Here is a 22,136-nt window from a genome sequence, read left to right on the forward strand (position 1 = left end):
TTTTTGATTAGACGTCACCCGCGAATACTGCAACATTCTTTATCTAAACAGTCAGCTTTAGTTTTAGCTACTTAATGTCTCCTTATCTGCCGTCCGAGGCAATCATTTCAGTTTTGAGGGGCGCATTGTGTGTAACAAATATGACGGTTTCTTGTGATCACCCTGGACAGTTGAAGTGGATAAAATATCTACCGAAGGCGATTCAGATTAGTTGCAAATAAGATAGCAGGTTTAAATTACAGCGCACAAAAATTATTGGAAATCATTTTAAGTATTTTCGAATCCGAGAATGGAAACACAGCTCTCCCTCGAACTGGACCGATACATTCCCCAAGTGATGATCGACTTTTCTGACTGTGTGCATTCTGTAGGAATGCCGACCCCCTCAAATGGTTACTTAGTTACGGACTGTAATTGTACAAACTGTTCGGATATCGACGATGAGAACGAAGAATTTCAAAAGTTTTTCCGTATCGCTACAGCTCAAGAGTGTGAAGAATTGGGTAAGTTAATTTAATTTTTTTTTGTTTATTAAATATTTTGAAGGCAGAAAAATAATAATATACAGTTCCATTTCTACGGCGTTTTTGTCCACCGTAGAAATAAGAATTTAAATTAATTTTAAAGTTGCTTTAAATTGCGAATGATTTTTATGCACATCTAAAAACACATTTTTTTACAAGCACGTAAAAATAGGAATTGTGCTTTTTGTAAATTTAAATTATTATTAATTTAAACATTACTTTCAACCTTGTTTTGTCGTATTTAAAGGTTCCGCTGGTTTCTGTTTTTGAGGCTCTTCCCGATCAATCTTATATGCTCAACATAAGAATTATTTAAGAGTATTATTATTATAGTATTATTTAGAGTAGTATAATGATACTTATTCGCAACTTTGTAAGTTTTTGTTAGGTTTCTATAGGAACTTACGAAGTTCTTTCTAATAAGGACTTAACCTCTTCGTTCGTCAATCACTCGACTCTCAAATGAGCGGAATTCATGAATTTTTAGATTTTATTCTTGTAACAGTTGCTAGCCATAAGTGCAGTACAGTACACTAATTACAAGAAAAATTTTAAAAATTCAACGCGTGTTATTTGTTTACTTGTTTCATTTTTAATGCAGTTGCATTAAAATGCAACGTTCATGTTAACTAGGGAAATGTAATCCCCTTTATAATCTGTCAAAAGTGCGATAATTTTTTTTAATGCTGATGTTTGATAAGAATGCTGCAATTACTATTGAAAAGAGAATAATATCAATCTCAGCTTGATAGGAATTAAGTCAGTTTAAATGTTGCAATACCATAATAGCTATTCGAGTTACGCGATCTGTGCGTTTCTCGAAATCGTCACTTTCAACGAACGGATGTACAGTAGTAAAGTCTGGCACGTTTTATAAATAAAAATAGAATTCGGAAATATTAAGACATTCGTATCTAACGCGCATTTGTTTTTAAAAAAAATTGATGCAAAGAAGTGACATTTCTCTCTTTGTCCTTTAATTGTTTTTGCTGCCAGCAGGATTTAAACTGCATAGATAATGCAATGGTTTTAATTCTGACAGCAGAACAAACTTTGCCTTTTGTGATGAGTTGTCCTGGTATTGTACTACTTCTGAACAGGTAGCTTTGCTGAAACATTAATTAGCCATTTGTTTAGAAGATGAGACTGCTATGACAGCATTTCAGAACTAACTGATCTTCCCCACCATCAGATAGCAGCTGGTCTCTAGCAGCAACACAGACAAAACAATGGTAATGAAGTTGTTCGATGTGAACTGCCATATGGTATATGAGATCAGACTTTTCAAAGTTGTAACATTACTAAAGATATCTGTTTTGTCTGAATGTTGTCAATAGAAGAGCACCTGCTATTAAATGAAGGACCAGTCAGTCTTGAAACAAGCTGCCATAGTAGTCTGGTCATTTTAAACAAAATGATCAATTAACCTTTCAGCAAGGCTATTTGTTCAAAAGTAGTGCAATACCAGGGAAACATGCTAAAAAAGCAGTTTGTTCTACAGTCAGAATTAAGACTCCTTCAAAGAAAAAAGAAATTGTCTTTTAAATTAATTTTATAATTAAAAAAATGGGGGAAAAGGGGAATAAAATGAAATTAAAGACAATACCCACAGTAGGAAATCCAACTGCAAAGAGTCTTGCACAGTGGTGGTGTAATTGCAATCAGAAAAAAGGAAAGATTCCCAACACTTTCAAATCTTAAGGCAAGATGTTGACCCTTACTTCAAGAAGAGAAAGGAAAATAACACAGGAGAATATGGGAAACATAACCTCTTCATTAGGTGGTATTGGCCACTGTGTCCTAAATGGTTGTAATTCAGATATGGCCTGTTTGGGAGAAAGCAAACTAGCCAAGGATGACCCTATATATGACTGAAAAAAATTTGTATGTTTTCAGTCATATAGGGGCAATCATTTGGGAAACTCACACCTCCATTAAGCAAAATCACATTATTATAGAGATGAGTCATCTTCCATTCTGGTATTTCACAGAGTTGATGTTTGTCTGAGTTGTGTGGATGCCACACCTTGACCTTTGCTTACTTTTGTTCACACCAGGGTGGTCACTTCCACAACACGAGGCATTCACAATATTTTTCGATCTTGCACATGGAGGATATACCCACATGTTTGACAGTCCTAGTGTGGTGTAAGGAGCAGTGTATTTCACGGAATAGGATTTTGTCAATTTTTCACACAACTTTAAAGTGAGACTTGAATATCAGCTCTATTCACTGTTTTAGATAGCCTTAACCATCAGCACTACAAGAATGAGTGCTACTAAGCAGATGTTTTATTACTTTAAAAATTTTTTTTTTTTTTTCTAAATTAGTGTAGTTATTTCTGTATATTTGATGAAGTAGGTCAAATTGGAGCAGTACAGCATTAAGGGCAAGTTGCTACAATGGATAAAAGGTTGGTTGAGTGGGAGAAGACAGAGTGGTAATCAATGAACACTGCTCGTTGTGGACTAATGTTATTAGTGGAGTTCTCCAGGGTTCAGTGTTGGGTTCATTGTTGATGTCTGTATTTATCAGTGATGTTGATGAGGGTATATCAGGGTTAATGTCTAAGTTTGCAGATGATATGAAGGTTGGCAGGGTTGTTAATGACAGTAATGATAGTACACTATTGCAACAGGATCTGGAAAAGTTGAGCAGATGGGATGTGAGAGGTGGCAACTGAAGTTTAACATTAATAAATGTTAAACTTCAGTTATGGGTAGCACTGACATCAGAGTAACGTAATCAACTTGGTGGTACTACACTCAGGGTAGTGGAGAATGAAAAGGACCTGGGGATAATTGTCCAGTCAGATATGAAATTTTCTGATCAATGCAGACAGGCTACAAGAGATGGTATCTTGTCAATGATATACAGGAATTTTGCTAGCAGGCATAAGGGAGTAATTGTCTCCTTGTATAAGGCAATGGTCAGGCCACACCTTGAGTACTACATCCAGTTCTGGAGACCTCATTTTAAGAAGGATGTAGAGCTGCTGGAACGAGTACAGGGAAGGGAAATGAGATTGATGAGTGGAACAAATGTTTGCTATTACCAAGAAAGGCTTAAGTTCTGCAAATTGCAGCTTCTGGAGACTAGGCACCTGCGAAATGATCTAATTGAGGTGTATAAGGCCTTGAATGGTTTGAGCAAGCTCAGTGCTGATGGGATTCTTTCTCTTGCTCAGATTACTCAACTGAGGGGCAGAAATTCAAATTGAGAAAAGACAATTGTAGGAATTTGCCTTTAGCTAGCAAGTGGGTGATAGTTGGAAAAAAATTTCCATCTGTTGTAGTGGAGATCAACAATGGAAGTGAAGTGGAAGTGGGTTTTTTTTTTTTTTTTTTTTTGGCTGATGCTGCATAAGCTTGCTTTCTTGCATCAAATGCCTCTACTAATGCTAACAACTTAAATAAGTTCAAGGCAGAACTAGACAAATATTTGGAGTGAATGGATTGGTGAAATGTGAAGTTTTTTTTTTTTTTTTTTGGCTAATGCTATATATGCTTGTTTTCTTGCATCATATGCCTCTGCTAATGCTAATGTTAAAATTGTTTCTTACTTGGCTGTTGAAATTGCTTAAAAACAAGAGTTAAAGTAAGAGGGGGAATTTGCTGCCATTGTCAGTGTTAATCACATCAGTGTTTTGTATCACTATTTCATATTCCTTTTTGTAGTTCTGTAGGAATGTAGATACTATTAGAAGTGTTTATACGGCTGTAAGCTAAGTTAATAACAGTTACAAATGTAACTGTATAGCATATTGAGGAAATGCAGTTGTAGAATAGATGTGTGGAAATTTGTCTTTAGCCAGCGGGTGGTTGATTGCTGGAACAAACTTCCATCTGTTGTTGTGGAAGTTGACAGCTTAAATTAAAGGCAGAACTAGGCAAACTTTTGGAGTGAATGGATGGGTGAAATGGAAAGTTTTTTTGTTTTTTTTTGCTGATGCTGTATAAGCTTGCTTTCTTTCATCGTATGCCTCTGCTAATGCTAATAATATGTCCCACCAAATCATTCTGCCAATCAAACTTACATCTCGAAGTTCTGACAAGGCTGCATGAAAAAAAATTCGAAGGAAGAATCTGAAATTTTGAAAGGATTGTTGGGATACTCACATTCTTTACCAGTTTCTGATGCCATAGAGCAGTTATCATTTTTTTAAAACATAAATCCCTGTGCGAACATGCAACCGTACTTGCCAGATCTTGCCTTTGTAACTTTTTTCTCTTCCCTAAATTGAAACGGGAACCCATTTTAATTCCAACAAAGGCATTCAGGAACAAAATGAGGGAAATATTAAAAGGGTTTACAGAAGATGATTTCCAGATATGTTTGTTTGGAAGAAATGTATAGCAGTGTGTGCAAGTCCAAGGCATTTATTTTATTGCAATAGCCTTGTTAATTAATAGCCATACTTTGTATAGTGTATCTCTTAGTTTAGTGTGGTATTTACAAATTAAATTTAAATGGAAATCATGCCTCAGACTAGAACAACAATGCAAAGAGCTCAAAATAGTGGGAGTACTGACGAGGGCAGTTCTCCTACGAATCATGACTTTATAAAATGTGCTATCTGTTCACTGTTTGCAGTCTGTCTGGAATAGAATATGATACAGCCTCATGAGATGTCTTTGTGTGTGTTTGGTGTGAAGAAATTAAGTGTGAACTCAACATTGATGAGTATTTAAGAGGTTAAAGCAGAAGGTTCATACTCTCAAAGGAATTAAGATGGGCTTACCTCAATGCTATAGCTTACACTCGTGCATTAGATGGCACAGTGACAATCCCAAAGGCAGAATGTGGTCCTGTAGGAGGTAGCTATTGTTGGTGACTCAAGGAAATGGAAAATATATTGTGCAAAAAGGATAAGTGAATTGGGACCAGGTTTTTTCTGCCAGGGACAGAAGTTGATGCCATAGAGCAGTTATCATTTTTTAAAATCCCAGAAGTCAGGGGACATGTTTAAATTTTGTGAATATTGCATATCTTTAGTAAAAGAAAGCAAATTATCAACTTGAAATAGATATAATTTTCATTAGTACATGTCCAAATTGTCTATTATTTTGGGCTTCACAAAATTACAGGGTTTTTGTATCATTTTGTGAGAGATACACACATGATTCATATTCTATGGCCACAGCTGAGTGGTCAAGTGCAAGGGTACAGAAGTACACTGGCGTTAGTAGTTATGTGGTTCAAGCTTGCATGACAACTAAATATGCTAATGTTGTTCTTATGAACTAACGAGACATATGGCAGAGAATAAAAATGCATGGGATACATATAAATTAATGGGTGACATGTGGAAGCCTATGATAGATATAAGTTGGTCTGTAACCAAGTCACAAAGGATATTAGGCAGGCAAAGGCAGATTATGAGAAATCCTTGGCAAAGGATGCAAAGAAAAACAGAAAATATTTCTTTACCTATGTAAACTCTAGAAGAAAAGGGATGAATCAGATTGGTCCACTGGATATTGATGGTTCAACAGTTGAGGATCCTGCTCAGGTGGCTAACAAACAAACGAGTATTTTGCATCTACATTCACACAGGAGTTATTCAGGAAGGGGAATGTTAGAGGTGAAGTAAACTCTGGCAGTGAGCTAAATGATTTTGTAATAACTGAGAGGAAAGTGGAGGAGAAATTGTTGAGGATAAAACATAAAAAAGGCACCTGGGGTGGATGGGATCTATCCAGTTATATTAAAGGAGGCAGCAAAGGAAGTAAGCAAACCCTCAGCCATAATTATAAGAGCTTCTTTGGACTCAGGGGCGGTACGCATAGACTGGAGATGTGCAAATGTGACCTCAATTCACAAAGGAGGATCAAAGGCTGACACAAGTAATTATAGACCTGTGAGTTAACTTCTGTTCTAGGAAAATTAATGGAGGCACTGGTTAAAGAAGCACTGCAGGATCATCTAGACAAGACTTCAGTTATAGCTCGGACACAGCATGGTTTTGTTAAGGGAAAATCTTGCCTGACCAATTTGATTGGATACTATGAAGCAGTCACAAAAGAACTGGATGCAGCAAATAACTTTGATATTATATATTTGGACCTTAGAAAGGCTTTTGATACTGTTGCACATGGAAGATTGCTGCACAAATTGGAGCAGTGTGGCATTGGAGGCAAATTGCTGCAATGGATAAAAGGATGGTTGAGGGGGAGAAGACAGAGTGGTAATCAATGGACACTGCTTATCGTGGACTAATTTTATTAGTGGAGTCCATCAGGGTTCAGTGTTGGGTCCATTATTGTTTTCTGTATTTATAAATGATATTGATGATGGTATATCAAGCTTAATGTCCAAGTTTGCAGACGATACAAAGGTTGGCAGGGTTGTTAAGGACACTACTGACACTATGCTGCTGCAACAGGATCTGGAATGGTTGGGCAGATGGGCTGAGAGGTGGCAAATGAAGTTTAACATTGACAAATGTAAAGTACTACATATGGGAAACAGCAACCCCAGAGCAATGTATCAACTCTGTGGTACTACACTGACAGTGGTAGAGAATGAAAAGGACCTGGGGGTAATTGTGCAGGCAGATATGAAGTTCTCTGAGCAGTGCAGATGGGCGCAAGGTAGTTCATGGTGTCTTGTCAATGATATACAGGAATGTTTTTAGCAGGGATAAGGAGGTGATTATTCCCTTGTATAAGGTAATGGTCAGGCCACACCTTGAGTACTGTATACAGGTCTGGAGGTCTCATTTCAAGAAGGATGTTGAGCTGCTGGAATGAGTATAGAGAAGGGCAACAAGATTAGTGAATGGAACAAAGGGTTGCTGTTACGAAGAAAGGCTTGCTCTTACGAAGAAAGGCTTAAGTTTTGCAAATTACAGTGTCTGGAGACTAGGCACCTGCGAGGTGATCTGATTGAGGTGTATAAAGCCTTGAATGGTTTGAGCATGCTCAATACCGATGGGATTCTTCGTCTTGCTCAGAATAATCACCTGAGAGGGCATAAATTCAGATTGAAGAAAGACAGATGTAGGATACATGTGGGGAAATTTGCGTTTAGCCAGTGGGTAGTTGGTTGGTGGAACAGACTTCCATCGCTTGTTGTGGAAGTTGATAGCCTAAATAAATTTAAGGCTCAGCTGGACAGGTATTTCGAACGAATGGAGGGGTAAAATGGGAGCAGTTTTTTTTTTTTTTTGTTCGATGCTGCATAAGCCTGCTTTCTTGCATCATATGCCACTGCTAATGCTAATTATCTCTCTCTGCCTTGTGAACTCTTTTACCTAGAGTGTAACTTCATAAGGTAAAGTATTAATTATTTGTTTTACATTGCATGCTAAAGATTTGTAATGGTTCTCTGCTTAATATGTTTAGAATCTGCTCTTGATATACTTCCACAGAAATGAATTTCATGACATTAAATCAAGTTGAATATGGCCATCTGACAATACCCTGCAGGCTGATTCCTCTTCCAGGGAATATTTTCCTTCTGAAAATATAAGGCCTTGAATGGTTTGAGCAAGCATAATGCTAATGGGATTCTTTTTGCTTAGATTACCCGCCTTGAGAGGGCATAAATTCAAATTGAGGAAAGACAGTTGTAGAATGGATGTGCAGAAATTTGCCTTTAGACAGCGGGTGGTTGATTGTTAGACCAAACTTCTATCTGTCATTGTGGAAGTTGATAGCTTAAATTCAAGGAAGAACTGGAAACGTTTGGAGCAAATGGAATGGTGAAATGAGTTTTTTTTTTTTTTTTTTTTTTGCTGATGCAGTATAAGTTGCTTTCTTGCATCATATGCATCTACTAATGCTAAAACTCTATGATATTCACATAATGAAGGGGGGGGGGGGCATGTTAAATGAAAAATACATTCTTTAGGTTAACTTTGGATGAAATGGTTAGAACTGCATTAACTTTTAATGTGACCATGTCATGAAAAGAAAAAAAAAGTCCAACACCATTTCCTGATCAGATTTAAGCTTATACAGTTATTTCTGGTGCATTTAATTCCTGTAATATTTTTATGTGCAGATTCTGTAAGGCATAATAAACACAATTGTCTATTCACCTGTCTGTTTAGTTAGTGTAGCCTCGTAAAACTATAGAATTTGATCTCCCAACTATTACAGCCTATTCTTTGCCATTTTCTTTGAATGTTTCTGCAAATCTGCAGTCAGTATTAATATTAGTAATGGCAAATGATGCAAAAAACGAGCTGATTTTTTTCCGGGGGGAAAAAAGCCAAAAAAAAAAAAAAACCCACTTCATCCCTCTATGCTCTCCAATAATGTCTTGTTTTTCCGTGAATTTATTCATACCACCTACTTCCACAACAACAGATGGAAAAGTTTTATTCCAGCAGTTAACCATACTTCTGCAACTTGAATTTATTCCCCCCCATATGTGTAGACTCAGCAAGAGGAAGAATGCCATCACCTTTCAGATTACTCAAGTTGAATTAGGGTTGAATTTGTGTCTGCAATTCTGCCCAGACACGATAGGAGGGAGTATATGATGAGAGCCTTGTCGATCAATTTGGCCCTGGAAAGATTGTGCAAGGCTCAAGGGATAGAATTTTTTTCAGCCTGGTCTGTACTTGTTAACAGGAGAGACTGCTTCTATGGGGATGGGATACACTTAAATGGAAAGGGTGCAAGAATATTTGCTGATGCTGTCGAGGCAGTGTTAGGTGGGTCGGAAAACTGATAGCTTGGGGGGATACAGGGACTAATAGTTTAACAGTAGCTGCAGGCAGAAGTGAAGGTGATTCTTGCACAACTTCTATTGGAATAAGTAGAAACCTGGAGCAAGGGGTGTTGGGGGTTTCAGGGACGGATGGCAGTCATCATGAAATAGGTGGGTATATGGGATGTGTTAGGGTAAATAGGAATAGGAGCATGTATACCAATGCTAGAAGTATAGTAAATAAATTTGATGAATTTGAAGCGTTGGTCAAGACATCAAAGGCGGATATTGTTGGGATAGCAGAGATGTAGTGTCACACAGATATAAGGAATGCAGAACTGGAATTTTGGGAGTACAATGTGTACAGACAGGATACAAAGGGAGGAGGTGTTGTTATGCTGTTAATTAAGAAAAACATAAAATAAAAAGAAGTGCGCCCAGTTGATATAGATGAACAGTGCACTGTTGAGTCAGTTTGGTGTGACATAAGCACTGCAAAAGCAAACATAAAGAGTAGGAGTGTGTTATAGGCCTAATGACTCGAATGAGTACAATGAACAATTGTACAGAGAAATAATGGGCTAGTAAATCAGAATGTCTTATAATGGGGGATTTTAACTTCCCAGATATTGACTGGAACTTGTGGGTTGGTCACTCACACACACACACACACACTAGTCAGACTTTTGTGGATTTATTGAATGGTTGTTTTCTGCAGCAGCATGTTCGAGAGGCAACCAGAGAGAGTAATACTCTTTATAAGCTAGTCCGTAATCAGGTCACAAAGGAGGTTAGGCAGGCGAAGGCAGATTACGAGAAATCCTTGGCAAAAGATGCTAAGAAAAACAGCAAGAATTTCTTTACTTATATAAACTCTAAAAGGAAGGGGATGAATCTGATTGGTCCACTTTACATTGATGGTTCGACTGTTGATGATCCTGCTCAGATAGCAAACAAACTGAATGAGTATTTTGCATCTACATTCACACATGAGGAATTATTAAGGTTTGAAAATGGCAGAAGGTTATCAAATTGTAGCAGGATACTTAATGATTTTGTAATAACTGAAAGCAAAGTGGAGGAGAAATTGTTGAAGTTAAACATAAGAAAAGCACCTGGGGTGGATGGGATCTATCCAGTTATATTAAAGGAGGCGGCAAAGCAACTAAGCAAACCCTTAGCCATAATTATGAGAGCATCGTTGGACTCGGGGAGGTTCCCACGGACTGGAGATGTGCAAATGTATCACCAATTCACAAAGAGGGATCGAAAGGTGACACGAGTAATTGCAGACCAGTCAGTTTAACTTCTGTTCCGGGTAAAATAATGAAATCACTGTTAAAGATGCATTGCGGGATCATCTAGACAAGACTTCAGCAATAATTCAGACACAGCATGGGTTTGTTAAGGGAAAGTCTTGTCTGCCAAATTTGATAGGATATTATGATGTGGTTACAAAGGAAGTGGATGGAAAAATAATTTTGATATCATATATTTGGATTTCAGGAAAGCTTTTGACACTGTTGCACATCGAAGACTTTTGTACAAATTGGAGCAGAATGGTATTAAGGGTAAGTTGCTACAATGGATAAAAGGATGGTTAAGTGTGATAAGACAGAGGGTGGTAATCAATGGGTGCTGCTCTTCGTGGACTAATGTTATTAGTGGAATCCTACAGGGTTTGGCGTTGGGTCCACTGTTGTTTTGTATATTTATCAATGATATTGATGAAGGTATATCAGGCTTAATGTTGAAGTTTGCAGATGATACAAAGGTTGCCAGGGTTGTTAATGACAGTAATGGCAGTGTGCTACTGCAACAGGATCTAGAAAATTTGGGCAGATGGGCTGAGAAGTGGCAACTGAAATTTAACCTTGACAAATGCAAAGTACTGCATATGGGTAGAAGTACCAACTCCAGAGAAACGTACCAACTGTGTGGTACTACACTTAAAGTGGTAGAAAATGAAAAGACCTGGGAGTAATTGTGCAGTCAGATATGAAGTTTTCTGAGCAATGCAGACAGGCTGCCAGGGCAGGTCATGGGGTTTTGTCAATGATATATAGGAATTTTGCTATCAGGGAAAAGGAGGTGATTGTCCCTCTGTATAAGGCAATGGTCAGGCCACGCCTTGAGTACTGTGTACAGGTCTGGAGGCCTCATTTTAGGAAGGATGTAGATTTTCTTGAGTGTGTACAGAGAAGGGCAACAAGATTGGTGAGAGGAATGAAGGGAACCTCTTATCAAGAGAGGCTTAAGTTCTACAAATTGCAGTGGCTGTACTCTAGTCACCTGCGCAGTGATCTGATTGAGGTGTATAAGGCCTTGAATAGGTTGAGCATGCTGAATTCTGGTGGGATCCTTCCACTTGTTCAGATTATGAACCTCATAGGGGGGCATAAATTCAAATTAAGAAAGGATAGATGTGTGGAAATCTGCCTTTAGCCAGCGGGTGGTTAATTGCTGGAACAAACTTCCATCTGTCATTGTGGAAGTTGATCGGTTGAATAAATTTAAGGAGGAACTGGACAGGCATTTGGAGGGAATGGTGTGATTTTTTTTTTTTTTTTGGCTGATGCTGCATAAGCTCATCACTTGCTTTCTTGCATCACATGCCACTACTACTCAATCCAATTAGGGCTGTAAACACCTTAATGAGATCTCCCCACAGGTGCTTATTCTCCAGATGCTGCATTTTGCAGAACTAGAGCCCTTTCTTGGTAAGAGCATCCTCTTGCTCCAGATTATCCTTTGATAATCTGGTTGCCTGTCTTTGCACTTGTTCCTGCAAATCTACATCCTTCCTAAAGTGAGGCCTCCAGAGTTGTATACATGTCTGGAGTATAGATGTGACCTAATCATTACCACCTTCCTAATCCCTGTTAGCAAAGTTTCTATATATTATTGACAAAACCCTTTGAGCTGTCCTAGTAGCCTCTTGGCACTGCTCAGAGAACTTCATATCTGACTGCAGAATTACCCCAGATCTTTTATTTTCCACTGCCCTGAGTGTACTGTTATACAGTTGGTATATTGCTCAGGGGTTAGCATTTTAGCATTAGCATTAGTAGAGGCATATGATGCAAGAAAGCAAGCTTATGCAGCATCAGCAAAAAAAAAAAAAAAAAAAAAAAACCCTTTCAATTCACCCCTCTGTTCGTTCGAAATACCTGTCCAGCTGAGCCTTAAATTTATTTAAGCTATCAACTTCCACAACAAGGGATGGAAGTCTGTTCCACCAACCAACTACCCGCTGGCTAAAGGCAAATTTCCGCACATCTATCCTACATCTGTCTTTCCTCAATTTGAATTATGCCCTCTCAGGTGATTATTCTGAGCAAGAGGCAGTATCCCATCAGCATTCAGCGTGCTCAAACCATTCAAGGCTTTGTACACATCTATCAGATCACCTCGCCAGTGCCTAGTCTCCAGACACTGTAATTTGCAAAACTTAAGCCTTTCTTCGTAAGAGCAACCCTTCATTCCGTTCACTAACCTTGTTGCCCTTCTCTGTACTTGCTCCAGCAGCTCTACATCCTACTTGAAATGAGGCCTCCAAACCTGTATACCGTACTCAAGGTGCGGCCTGACCATTGCCTTATACAAGGGAATAATCACCTCCCTATCCCTGCTATAAAAATTCCTGTATATCATAGTGCAACCCATATGCAGTAGTTTGCATTTGTCAGTGTTAAACTTCAACTACTATTTCTCAGTCCACCAGCCTAATTTTTTTAGATCTTGTTGTAGAAGTCTATATTGATTACTGTCATTAACCACCTTACCAACCCTCATATCCTCTACAAAATTTAGGCATTAAGCCTGATATACCTTTATAAGTATCATTAATAAATAAAGAAAACAACAATGGGCTCAGCACTGAACCCTGAGGGACTCCATTAATAATATAATTCCACGAAGAGCCCATTGATAACCATTCTCTATTTTCTCTCACTCAACCATACCTTTATCCATAGCAGTAACTTGCCCTTAATCCACATTGCTCCTGTTTGTACAGCAGTAGTCTTTTATGTGCAACAGCATCAAAAGCCTTCCTGAAATTCAAGTATATGATATAAAAATAATTTTTTGCTTCCAGGTTCCTTGGTCAGTGCATCATTGTATCTAATCAGTTTGGTCAGACAAGTCCACACCTTAACAAATCTAAGCTGACTGGAGTATAATTGCATTCCTATCTTTAGTTGATAGCTTAAATAAATTCAAGGAGGAACTGGACAAACTTTTAGAGGGAATCGTGTGAATATATATATTTTTGGCTGATGCCACATAAGCTCATATGCTTTCTTGCATTACATGCCTTTATTACTATTACTAGTGACTCCATTACAAGGTAATGGAGTCACTAGTAATTTTCAAGGTAACAGATCTTAATCTAAGAGGTCTGTAATTACTCATGTCACCTTTTGATCTCTGTGAATTGGGATACATTTGTACATCTCCAGTTCATAGGGATCTCTCCTGAATCAAAGGAATCTCATAATTATGGCTAATAGTTTGCTTACCTGATTTCTTAATATAATTAGATATAATTAGATAAATCCCTCCCTTAATATAATTAGATAAATTCCATGCACACCACTTTCCTTTTTTATGTTTAGGTTCAATTTCTCTTCAACTTTCCTTCTAGTTATCACAAAATCATTTAGCTCCCTGTTAGTTTGATAAACCTCTGGCATCAACAGTTAACCCATTTCAAATGGCTCAATTCAACCTCTTCCTTCTACTGTTGATATAAACATAGAAGTCCTGCTGTTCTTTGCAGTTTCAGACTTGTGGCAGAGAAGGAAATGCATGGGATCCCATGCATTTCCTTCTCTGCCACAAGTCTGAACAGTTCATCTGATGTTCATCCATATACGTCTAAGCCTTGAACAGTATTTCTTAGTTGGTATGAAAAGTCTTCTTTTTTTTTTTTTTTTTTATGTAAACCCCAAACACAAGAGGTATTAGAACCTATAGTACTTAGTACTGTGCTTGGGTTGGAGGTTGAGAAGATGAAAGAAGATATTTGTTGACATTGGACTTGAACTTCTGTAGACTGTAATTTTCAGGAAATACGTATGAAGGAAGGTTGTTCCAGAAAACAGCAGTTGAATGAATTAACGAGGAAGATGAAAAGTTGGTTCTATGAGTTTGAAGTTGGACAGTAAATGGCTGGTGGCGGCACGTGTTCGGACTGTTTTTGAAAGAGAGAGCGGGAATTATAAAGCCAATTCACAAGAACAGTACCCATGGAAGTATCTATAGAAGAGGCATGCAACAGAAACAGTACGTCTATGAGACAGTGAGTTGAGAGACTGTTAGAGATGAATCATTAATTAACCTAACTGCCCTCTTCTGAATGGAATCTAGAAGCCTGAGAGAGGTTTTGGGGGCACCACCCCAGATGTGGGAACAATATTCCATGGCAGGACGGATTTGCGATTTATACAGTGAGCAGCTGTTTGGAAGAAAAGTAATGCCGAGAGCAAAAGAGAAAACAGTTTTTTTAGATGCAGAGGAAGCAATATTTGTAATGTGTTTGTGCCAAGAGAGATTAGAAGTCAGGGTAATCCCCAAGAGAGATTAGAAGTCAGGGTAATCCCCAAAAGAGATATATCATTATGTCTAGAAATCAGAGTGTCACTAAAGATAAGCATAGGAGCAGCAGAATCCTTTTTTGCGAGATATGACAAGACTGAGTTTTAGAAGGGTAGAAATCAACTAAGTTGTCTTTTAGTTGAAATCAACTAAGTTGTCTTGCCAGGTGGGAAGGAGCAGCAGTGCATAGCACACGCTTCTTGATTAGACCAGGGTTCGAGCCCGTCACCACCAAATACAGAGGATGCGGAAAGGTCAGAGAATGACCACCACATATCCCGGAGCAATATGGCCTTAGTTGCTAATGCTCCTAAAAACCAAACAACAAACAATTGGTAGCAGATTTTCGAGAAGTTGAAGCTGATTGAGCAGGTCAAGGTTTCTCAAAATGGAAAGTGAAATGCAATGTGCTATCATCGACAAAACTATGGATAGGATTTCCAGTCAATGGAAGAAGGTCATTAATATACAAGAGGAAAACAGTGGGGGAAGGAACTGAACCTTGGGGGACACCTGCATTAGTGGAGAAGTTAGAAGACAGAGAGCCATCTACCATCACCCTGAGTGAGCGATCAGAGAGAAAACTGGATAACCAGTTACTAAAAACAGTTGGCAAACCATAAGATGGAACTTGTTTAGAAGACCTTTATGCCAAACATGATCGAAAGCCTTTGAGATGTCAAGAGCAACTACTTGTGTTTCACCAAACCTTTCCATTGAATTAGGCCATAAATGGGTAGCATAAGCAAGAATATCACCAGTGGATCAACACTGATGGAATCCATACTAGTGATCGTTGATCAGACGGCAGGTTTCTAGGTAGTTTAAGAGTTGGCGGTTAATTGATCTCTAAATCTCCAGTATGATTTACAATTTGTTGTTTGTAATGTCATCAGCAGATGGTCCTGCTGCATAGAATTTAAACTGTCTGAGACCGCTGTAGTTGCCCTTATTAAGCAAAACCTTTACCCTTGACAGTAATTATGGTTTTAATTAAATTCGATATTAGTACACTGTATTCACTGTCACCCAATGGGTCTTTTACCTGCAGATTCGTAATGTATGAAGAATCACTTCTGATAACCATATCAAGAGTATTGCTTCCTCCTGTTGCCTCTCTTAACATGTTACTGTAGAAAACAGTCATCCAGTAAATCTACAAAAGTCTTGTTAGTGTGCTAATGACCAATCCACAAATTCCAGTCAACATCTGGAAAGTTAAAATCCCACATAAGACATTTTAATTAATGTATAAGTTAGTGCATTTGCATCATTTCTGTGCATCAATTGGATGCACTGCCTTAGATTTAAAATGCTTCTTAACTAAGAGCATGGCCCAGGTATGTCTGCCAGAGGCAAAGGTTGAGGACGTTATAGAGCAGATATCATCTTTTAAAGGGACAAAAGGTGATATTTTTGTACACTTTGGCACTAATGATGTTAAGAGTAGGAGACCGGCAGAATTACTTAAGTACAGATCAATGTTGAAAAAAAAGCTGTGAGTTAGGGTTGAATTTGAAAGTGTCTGCAATTCCCCAGACACGATAGGAAGGAGTATATGAGGAGAGCCTTGTCGATCAATTCGGCCCTGGAGAGAGGCTCAAGGGGTAGAATTTTTCTCAGCCTGGTCTGTGCTTGTTAACAGAAGAGACTGCTTCTACAGGAAAGGGATACACTTAAATAGAAAGAGTGCAAGAATGTTTGCTAATGCTATCGAAGCAGTGTTAGGTGGATCGGAAAACTGCTAGTTGGGGGAAATCACGGACTAATGGATTTACAGTAGCCGCTGGCAGAGGTGAAAGTGATTCTTGCACTGCTTCTATTGGAATGAGCAGCAGCCTGGAAAACAAGATGCATGGTTTTCCAGAGACTGCTGGGAGTCAGTGGAACAAGTAAATACATGGGCTGTATTAGGGTAGCTAAAAATAGGAACAGGTGCATGTATACTTGCGGATACCAATGCCAGGAGTTTGGTAAATAAATTTGATGAATTTGAGGTGTTGGTCAAAACATCAAAGGCAGATATTATTGGGATATCAGAGATGTGGTGTCACACAGATATAAGGAATGCAGAAATGGAATTCAGGGAGGAGGTTGCTATTAGTTAAGAAACACAAAATCCAAGGAAGTACAGTCAGTTGACATGGCTGGACAGTGCAGTGTCCAATTAGTTTGCTGTGACATAAGCACTGGGAAAAAATCAAAATTGAGAGTAGTAGTGTGTTATAGGCCTAATGAGTGAATTTAATAAATAACTGTACAGAGAAATAGTGGGCCAGTAAATCAATGTCTTATAATGGAGAATTTTAATTTCCCAGATATCTGATTATCAGTAGTGATTCTTCATGCATTAAGAATCTGCAGATACAGGAACTACTAGGTGGCAGTGATCACCGTGTGCTGCGTGGGATTTACTCAGAGGTAACTACCATCGGGGGGTAAAGGGAAGAGTTTTGCTTTCGTAAAGGTGACTACCATGGTCTGAGACAGTATTTAAATGCTATACAGTGGGACCAACTGATGATGTTACCAACAGCAAAATCAAAATGGGAAGCATTCAAAGAATTAATCTTGGAAGCTATAGGCTTTTCATACCAACTAAGAAATATTTTTCAGAGTTTAGACCTAAATGGATGTCAGATGAACTAATGAGACATGTGGCAGAGAAGAAAAATGCATGGGATACATATAAATTAACAGGTGACCCGGAAGCCTATGATAGATATAGGCTGGTCTGTAACCAAGTTACAAAGGTGGTGAGGCAGGCAAAGGCAGATTATGAGAAATATTTTCCAAAGGATGCAAAGAAAAACAGCAAAGAGTTCTTTACTTATGTAAACTCTAGAAGGAAGGGGATGAATCAGATTGGTCCACTTGATATTGATGGTTCAACTGTTGATGATCCTGCTCAAGTAGCTAACAAACTAAATGAATATTTTTCATTCACATTCACACATGAGGAGTTATTCAGGAGGGGAATGCCAGAGGTCAGTTAAACTCTGACAATGAGCTAGATGATTTTGTAATAACTGAGAGCAGAGTGGAGGAGAAATTTTTGAAGATAAACATAAAGGCACCTGGGATGGGGGGATCTATCCAGTTATATTAAAGGAGGCAGCAAAGGAAGTAAGCAAACCCAGGGATAAGGAGGTGATTATCCCCTTGTATAAGGCAATGGTCAGGCTACATCTGGAGGCCTCATTTTAAGAAGGATATAGAGCTGTTGGAACGAGTACAGAGAAGGGCAACAAGATTAGCGAATGGAACAAAGGGTTGCTCTTATGAAGAAAGGCTTAATTTTTGCAAATTACAGTGTCTGGAGACTAGGCACCTGTGACGTGATCTGATTGATGTGTATAAAGCCTTGAATGGTTTGAGCGTGCTCAATGCTGATGTGCTTCTTCCTCTTGCTTAGAATAATCACCTGAGAGGGCATAAATTCATATCGAGGAAAGACAGTTGTAGGATAGATGTGTGGAAGTTTGCCTATAGCCAGCGGGTGGTTGATTGCAGGAACAAACTTCCATTTGTCATTGTAGAAGTTGGTAGCTTAAATAGATTCAATGTAGAACTAGACAAACATTTGGAGTGAGTGGATGGGTGAAATGAGGGTTTTTTTTTTTTTTTTAATGGCTGATGCTATATAAGCTTGCTTTCTTGCATCATGTGCTTTTTTGATGCTAATGCTCCCATCCCACTCCTGTCCTTTCTTTTCTTTCTGTACACATTGTTCTTCATGATTCAAATTCTGCATGCCTTATGTCTGGCTGACATATCTCTGATATCCCCACAATGTTTGCATTTGAAGACTTAAGTCAGTACTTCAAATTCATCAAATTTATTTACTATGCTCCTAGTATTAGTGTACATGCAAGTATATCTTACATGTACATGAGTATTATCTTTGTTATGTACTGATGTGGGATGGTATACCTTGAATTTTAAATGCTTTATCATATTCTTGAGATAAGTCTTCTAAATTCTAATCCAAATGGCTTCTTCTTCTTGCAAGTTCTGTAACCTTTTTTTCAAGCTTTCCTTTACTGTATTCCCTTTTCAAGATTTTGTTTAGTTATATCTTCACATTTTGTTAGGTGTATTTACAGCTAAAGTCTACCTGAACTTAAAAAAATTATGGCCACTTCCCTTGCATATATGAGAATAGTATTTTGTTCCACAGGCCTACCCATTATAGTGTGCTTGCCGGACAACCTTTATCACCTAACAGTTAAGACAATTCTTAATGTAAAAAAAAAAAAATTACCGGACAAGTTCTATCACTAATATTGGCATTCCAGGAAACCTGGTTATGTGATCAACTAGTGGGTTAATATTAGGACAAAATCTCATGTTCTGAAGATCTATTCTGAGGTGTAGAGAATAGACTTGCAACAACAAGATTGCACTGTGATTTTTACTCTGGCCCCCTTCCAGATGGTTGGACTCCAGAACGCCGCAAATTTTCTTAATCAAGAAAATAGTCATGAGGCAAAAGTGGACGAACAAAACATGATTTATTGAGTATAGATATATTGTACAAAATGAATAGAAAGGGATAACTCATTGCATCTTAATAAAAATGAATATACACCATACCTTAACCCAATATACTAAGGGTTATACAATATACTAACGGTAAGAATATTAATGGCACATCTATACTAGTAGGTTTGTGTTCTTCGTGTGGTCTTTATAGATAGTCATTGCTCGTACTCGGGGAAACTAGCAGACATCTCGCTATCCCATCATCTTGATACACGTGTAAGAGAATAAGTGAACTTGATAATCATATTTAATACCAAGACACTTATAATGATGGGTCATGTCATTCTAATTCTAAGCGTTCAATAAGATAACATAGATGCTCTTTAAAGTATGTAACCTTTAAAGGAGAGGAGAGGTGTATGTAAACTAATTCAATAGAAATGAAGGGTAGGTCTTATTGTTGGGTAGTTTCATACAGTTTGTTATCAGGAAACAAGAGACAACTTACCAGAAAGCTTCTGGGCTTTTTTCATTTTTGATTCCCGACTGCGATCCATTGGATGTCTTTTCCACCCACTTCTTCTACCACCGCTAGATCTGCCCAAGAACAAGAAAAAAAAGCCCTTTTTCTCTCTCCTCTTTCCATATATATAGGTCCCCCCCCCACTTTGAGCTTACTTAGCCTGCATTGGCTTGGGTTAATTAACTGGGGAAGTAGAAAGGCTTGGGGAACTGTCAGTTTCGTCCACCGGACACAAACAAAGATGGAATTTACGAGGAGGTAAGGAGAAACTCATATTTGTATAGCGTTGTCTCCTGACTGCCAAGCGAAGATTATTAGCTATAAATTTCACCCACTCCTACCCAAAGAATCTCAAAACAACACACACTCCATAGATACTTGGTTCAGATTACCACAGGAGTATGTTACTGTCTAGTGTTATTATCCTTTGCCGACAAGAGTCAGATGCTTTCTCCCCGTTTTTGTAAATATTGCGTCTACGACGCTTGTCCGATCTGGTAAAAAAAAAACGACCTCTTGCAAGAATCAGCCGGACACTTAACGGGTGGGGAATGAGGTTTCAGCTGGTGCTTTCACCAGGGCGGCATCACCATGCATGTGCAAAAACATTCAAAGAAACAGCTCTCCTGTAGGAAATGAATGTTATTCGACAAGTATAGGAGTGGCAAAAGTACAGGGTGACCTGGAGAGGAGACCGCTTCTTACAAGCGAATAAAAAGTAAAAATGAAGACATTTTTACACTTTCTTGTGGGTTCAGTGTTCCTAAAATTTTTCATAAATTGATAAATGAACTTTCTAGCATTCTCATTATGCATGGCTACTTAATTATTTTTTATTTTTTTTCTGTTTTTTGCTAATTTGTGCATCTTGTGATGACCCAAGACAAATGTTCAAATAGTTACTGTATTAAACTTATAAATATTTGTTTTAAATGTCGTGAAACATGTTTCCTAACTTCTGGCCAACTCTGTTTATTGTTGACTAATGAGGAAAAAATTGTGACAGATATTCAAAAATCAACGGGCTGTAAATGTTAAACTCTCTGGCTTCATTCTGAATTTATTTGCAGAACTTCTGAGGTGCAAGTTCTAATGGATTAATTTTATGTTCTCAATTTGTGTAAAGAAGCCAGAATTGTATTTACCAATATTTTTTTTAATGGTTTCTGTACTTGTTATATACAGTTAGTATAAACTACCACTATATATATATATAATTGAGTTGTAAAACAGTGTGTTATGTTCTTTTTCATAGATACATTTTACGACACAAGTGATGATACAAATTTTGATACTCCTATTGAAACTGGTATCCCTGAATTTTCAAATGATCCTGAAGCTCGAGCCAGACTAGAAGAACAGTGGAAAGCAGATCTAATAAAAGTGAGTTGCAGATAATCGAACCATATTAAGTACTAGATATACAGTGGCTGCCACATAAATTGTATCTTAGTTTAATATTTCCTTAACTCGCCCAATAGGTAAAATTATGTCATCTCAAGAAACTGTTATATCATCTTGTAATACTAGCATGATATTGCATAAATATTCTGTAATATTAGGGCAGCATTGCATCATCTTGTTTATAAGTGTCCACCTGCTGTCTGTCTTCACTTCTTGTTCTGCAACTGACATACACTCAGTTAACTTCAAGGAAGAAAAGTGTAATTATTGCTCTTGATAGAAGGGATTATCTAGTAAACATATAGCTGTAACTAGTTTACTGTATCAAATTTACTTGAAAAGAAACGTAAGACTGGAGATGTCGAAAGGAACTGAGGAACTAGCAAGGCTTTTGTGGATTTATTTGATAATTGTTTTCTACATCAGCATGTTCGGGAGGCAGCTAGAGGGAGTTAATACTCTTGATCTGATTATCAGTAGTGATTCTTCATCCATTAAGAATCTGCAGATAAAGGAACCACTAGGCGGCAGTGATCACAGTTTGCTGAAGTGGGATTTACTCAGAGGTAACTACCATCAAAGGTAAAGGGAAGGGTTTTTGCTTTTGTAAAGGCGACTACGGAGGTCCGAGACAGTATTTAAATTCTATACGGTGGGACCAACTAATAATGTTACCAACATCAAATTCAAAATGGGAAGCATTCAAAGAGTTAATCTTGGAAGCTACTAGATTTTACATGCCAACTAAGAAATATTGTTCAAGGTTTAGGCCTAAATGGATGTCAGATGAACTAATGAGACATGTGGCAGAGAAGAAAAATGCATGGGATACATATAAATCAATAGGTGACATGGAAGCCTATGATAGATATAAGTTGGTCTGTAACCAAGTTACAAAGGAGGTTAGGCAGGCAAAGGCAGATTATGAGAAATCTTT

The 22,136-nt window shown here is 38.0% G+C and overlaps 1 protein-coding gene across 2 annotated transcripts in view; it reads left to right on the forward strand.

Moving 5' to 3' along the window:
- LOC150077664 (tumor protein D52-like) overlaps positions 1 to 22,136 on the forward strand; it is a 147,016-nt gene that overhangs the window by 33,252 nt on the left and 91,628 nt on the right. For both annotated transcript variants that reach the window (XM_090384990.1, XM_090384991.1), the window contains exon 2: positions 21,051 to 21,178. In XM_090384990.1, coding sequence (XP_090241116.1) covers positions 21,051 to 21,178 — 128 coding nt within the window. The remainder of the gene's footprint in view (positions 1 to 21,050; positions 21,179 to 22,136) is intronic.

The sequence above is a fragment of the Mastigoproctus giganteus genome, chromosome 11 (genome assembly GCF_048544385.1).
Source record: "Mastigoproctus giganteus isolate SK-2022 chromosome 11, ASM4854438v1, whole genome shotgun sequence".
NCBI lineage: Eukaryota > Metazoa > Arthropoda > Arachnida > Uropygi > Thelyphonidae > Mastigoproctus > Mastigoproctus giganteus.